This window comes from Eutrigla gurnardus (assembly GCF_963514095.1).
Source record: "Eutrigla gurnardus genome assembly, chromosome: 20".
Lineage (NCBI taxonomy): Eukaryota > Metazoa > Chordata > Actinopteri > Perciformes > Triglidae > Eutrigla > Eutrigla gurnardus.
This window is the reverse complement of record NC_139931.1, coordinates 19,065,418-19,070,240: the sequence shown is the minus strand read 5'-3', so window position 1 is coordinate 19,070,240 and position 4,823 is coordinate 19,065,418. Positions and strand designations below refer to the sequence as shown.

The 4,823-nt window shown below is 50.5% G+C and overlaps 1 protein-coding gene across 1 annotated transcript; it reads left to right on the top strand.

Moving 5' to 3' along the window:
- Positions 1–1,167: 1,167 nt before the first annotated feature.
- On the top strand, positions 1,168–3,006 carry hoxb13a (homeobox B13a; the record flags this gene model as incomplete). The annotated part of the gene is made up of 2 exons (XM_084037189.1): positions 1,168–1,876; positions 2,759–3,006. The coding sequence occupies 2 exons, from the start codon at positions 1,168–1,170 to the stop codon at positions 3,004–3,006; spliced, it is 957 nt and encodes a 318-aa protein (XP_083893315.1).
- Positions 3,007–4,823: the final 1,817 nt, after the last annotated feature.

The window sequence follows — 4,823 nt, the reverse complement described above, 5'->3', positions numbered from 1 at the left end:
AACCAGCCTCCAGTGAAATGATTACGCAAATAACGTGCCGTGAAAACCCGTTCCGATGGCGCTTTGAACCGAAGCCGCATTTCTCAAATCCTCAGACCTCCAGATCCCGTCCATAAATCCCCTTTACGCTTCCTGCAGGCGGATGGTGTGAGAGCGGGACGCGCACGTAAATCCTAAATGTCCAAGAGGGGTCAATTATTTCCATCGTCAAATGTTTCCTTTGAAGCGATGGAAATACTCCTGGTATGATATAATTTTAAACGTTTATGACGGATATAACTTTTCATGCATTTAGCAGCGCCGGTTATGAGTCTTTAAAAATGCCATAACTCATTTTTACGCCAGGGTTCATATGAGTCAAATTTAAAATAATTAAACACATTAGCAGTGAAATTATATATTTTTTTCAATGCCAGAGGACTTTTCATATCTCAATCGTTTCTTATAGTGCAGGTGTTTTCACACCGAAGACTATATTTACCGAACATGAATGATATAAACGACTCCAGGTTGGCGCTTCCCGTGCGTCTTTACGCACAGCACCAAATGTGCACGTGAGTTATTCTTTTTATTCTCACACTGATAATATCTCTCTTCCTGGCAGCGGCTGGAGATGAAACACTTGAGTTTGACACAATGCAGCTGCGCGAGGAGACGGCGCATTCAGGGAGCTGCGCTGCACGGAGCTCGCGCGCTTCTCGTGCCACAGCTCGAGCCCCATAAAAATATTTTTCTTTGACTGACAATCCCCAACAAGTCTCTTCTTCTCCTGCACCCCCTCCCCTCCCCTCGTCTGCCCCATCACGTGATCACCCGGTCTCATCCAATGGTCACGCGCCCTCCCTCCCTCTCCTGGTCCCGGGGGCTTGTTGCGTCAAGGCTGCGGCTTGGATGTAACCGGAGGTCCGGCCGGTTACCGGGAGTCTTTGCCTCCGAGCGAGCACCGTCACTCACCGGTGCAGCGTTAAGGCAGCGCACGCGTGCTACGAGGGTGCGCGTGGCGGTACATGCGAATCAACTGCGGTGTGTGAGAGCCGGCGATCAGAGAGGAATCAATGCACACCAGTTCACCTCGTCCAGCCGATGTAGCAGCGTCGCGCACCGGAGTGGTCAGAGTGTGAGAGGGAACGGGGACGCACGGAGGCCGGACTGGGAAAAGGAGCGCCTATGACAGCCTCCTTGGTTCTAAACCCTCGCTGGCCAGCGGACACGGTGATGTTTGTTTATGACAACAACCTGGACGACCTGAACAAGAACATGGAGGGGCTGGTGGGCAGCGGCAACTTCGCCGCCAGCCAGTGTCGCAACATCATGGCGCACTCGGCGGCGGCCGCGGCTCTGGGCGGCCACGCGTCCGGCCTGGTGCACTCCTCGGCCGGCTACCCCACAGTGGACGCTCCGGGCTCCAGCGAGGCAGGCCTGTCCTCGGGGAAGCAGTGCGCGGCGGGTCCGTGCCCGGCGGCCGCCGTGCCGCACCAGGGCTCCTCGGCCGCCACCGCGTTGCCATACGGCTACTTTGGTAACGGCTACTACCCGTGCAGGATGGGGCGGGGTTCCCTCAAGTCGTGCACGCAGGCGGCGGGAGCCGCCGCGCTCAGCTCGCAGTACATGGACACGACGGTGAGCTCGGACGAATACACGAACCACCGGGCCAAAGAGTTCGCCTTCTACCACGGCTACCCGAGCCCGTACCAGTCCATGGCGAGCTACCTGGACGTGTCGGTGGTCCAAACGCTGGGCGGCGGGGAGCCGCGACATGACACCCTGCTGCCCATGGACAGCTACCAGCCCTGGGCTCTGACTAACGGCTGGGGGGGACAGATGTACTGCAAGGACCAGGGACAGGCTGGACACCTCTGGAAGTCCGCTCTGGCAGGTAACCGTCCTTTATTCCTCTTTTAAAGAAGCTGTATGTAGAATGATGCTAGGCCTACTGCTAGAACATCACGTGTGACATGGAATTATGGACTTTTAGAGAAGTTAGGATGCTCTAATAAACACATACATATCTTCATACATTGGAATATAACTAAAAATATACATATAAACCATAAAAAACGTGTTGTGCATCCAGTAAAACAAGCTGTTTATGTTTACCTCGAGGTGAGTTATGCATCTGTTGCTGTAGAGGGACAATATTCATATTTAGATTGATTTCCCTCATGATGCTCCTTAATGAAAGGCCACGTATTAACCGGGAGGTCGCGTGTTGCCCGACTCAAATCTTCACCTTATAAATAGCTGATATTTGTGGGATTCATGTTGCAGAATAACAATCAATTAGATCCATCAGCCCAGCAGCACGGCGATGTGTGATTTTAATAGGACCTCTTTCCAAATGATATATTCATAGCGTGTTCACCAGAAGGAAACTGCAACGGAATTAAAATCCACAAGCAATCAGAAAGGTGCAAACACGTGCACGCGCGGTGCTATTTGAAGGCTGCAGATCAGCCGCTTGCTCGTGCTGCTCGCGGACAAGCAGACAACCACCATGTTGTCCGCCTTTGTCCTATGATGGATGTCCAATCAGCTGCAGGCATACCGTCGCCGTCCTCCTCGTTCGCGCCGCGGACACAGCGCACGTTTCCCCGCACCGCCCGGTGTGTCCCGGTGTGTCCCGGTGTGTCCGGTGTGTCCCGGTGTGTCCGGTGTGTCCGGTGTGTCCCGGTGTGTCCCGGTGTGTCCGGTGTGTCCGGTGTGTCCCGGTGTGTCCCGGTGTCCTCACCCTCCACCCCTTCTCTTTGTTTCTAAACAGATGTGGTGGCTCACCAGCACGACGGCTCGCCGTTCCGCCGCGGCAGGAAGAAGCGGATACCGTACACCAAGCTGCAGCTCAAAGAACTGGAGAAAGAGTACGCCGCCAACAAATTCATCACCAAGGACAAGAGGAGGAAGATCTCGGCCGCGACCAACCTGTCGGAGCGGCAGATCACCATCTGGTTCCAGAACCGGAGGGTGAAGGAGAAGAAGTTCGTGGCCAAAGTGAAGGGCAGCGCTCCGTAGCGCGTGTGCGTCTGATGAAGGGACGTTGGTGTATTTGCGTGTAATACATACAAAAAAAAAAAATGAACTGAGAGAAATGACAAAAATAATATGTGGGAAATACCGACGGACTGGGATTGCGCGCACCCGCGTGCGTCAACGACGTGGAAGAAAAGAAAATGGACATAAAGGACAAAATACGATTAAAGAAAAGAACCACAGCGTCTGATGACGTGTCTCCTCAGAGGCAAACTGTAAATACAGCACCTTCCTGCCTGCTTCATGTAACCGTCCTGTCTGCTGTCTGTACTGTGTCCGTGTTTGTCCGTGCCCTGTAGCCCCCGAAACACGCTATTATTCTGTCCACACTGTTTATAACGCCTGTAAACCAGTAATCCAAAGTATAGTGCAACGTAATAAACCCTTTTAATCCAGAAATAGTCTCCAGTAGGTTTCATATATTCAAACATCCATCAACTGGCAGATCCGTGCGCGTAATGTTGTCTCCTGCAGCCAAAAGAAAAACAGGCGCAAACAAATCCGCAGTTAGTTGGTAAGAAAAGTGAGCAGGAGGATTCTCACGCGGATCCCGACGTGTTTATGAGACTGTGAATTCATATTTGGATCAGGCCGCCCTCTGGAACATCACCGCAGCAATGCGACCCATTTCCTGCTATCATGTCACGGCCCGTGTGAACAAAACCGCCCACGAGCTCGAGTTTGCGTTGCGGAGGGGGGGGGGGTCCCTGCTCATACTCATTACTCAACACTGTGTTTGCGCAAAACGCAGCGTTTAGCGGGAATTTGTGCTTTAAATAAACATAATATTGTCATGATATTTAACAATATATGCTGAAAATTACAAAACAACGTCTTTGTATTTTACATCAAAATCTAAGATAATGTTCCTGGTCAGAAAGATATGACAGAAATATATACAAGCAAGGCTTCGAATAATCAATTTGATAATTGACTGATTTTTATGCTTATTAAGATAATAACAATAAATGTCGAGCTGAGATGTAAAATTAACCCCCAAAAATCAGATATCGTGATATTGATATTATGCACATATTGAACAATATATAATAAATAACACAAAATAAATATTGTTCTGCGTATATTTATATCAAAATAAATCAATCAATATGACGCGCGCGCACATCAGATGGTACCAAGCATTTCAACCAATAATATGATATCCGTCCATCAAGATCTAGAGAAGGTCGTGAGCTAATGTTTTCAACCATCACATCAAACGTTACGTCCCGCCTACGTCACCATACGTACTCTCAAAATGACGTTCAGCTCCACGTTAAAGGCAGAACGTCTCTACGGGAGCTGCGCGTCTTTACGCGGGAACAGAAGGGAGACGTTCAAGTGCGCTATTGTTTGTCGGTCTTCTGTGAATCTGACCTGCAGTGTGTGTGTGTGTGTGTGACAGAGAAGCCCTTGACCTTGAGAGTCACGTGACCAGCTATGGTTTAAGTGTCCTCGGTAGATTTAACAACACAAGAGCGTTGTGTCGTCTGGTCTGCTGGAGACGCCCCATCCCAAACACCGCACACACACACACACACACACACACACACACACACACACACACACACTGCGGCAGGTTCCAACACAGCATCGATCCGCTCCTGCTGCAGCGCGTTCACGGCGACAAGTGAGTGGCATTGAGCTGCGGGCGCGTGCACGTCTTCAATTAAAACTAATTAATTTCAGTAATTTCACATCTAAATGATAGAATTCTCTAGAATGAGAGTTGTCGCGCTCGTGCAGATGTTATAACCGTTTCCGGTGTGGTGACGTCCGAGCCGTCACGAGGCCCGTCT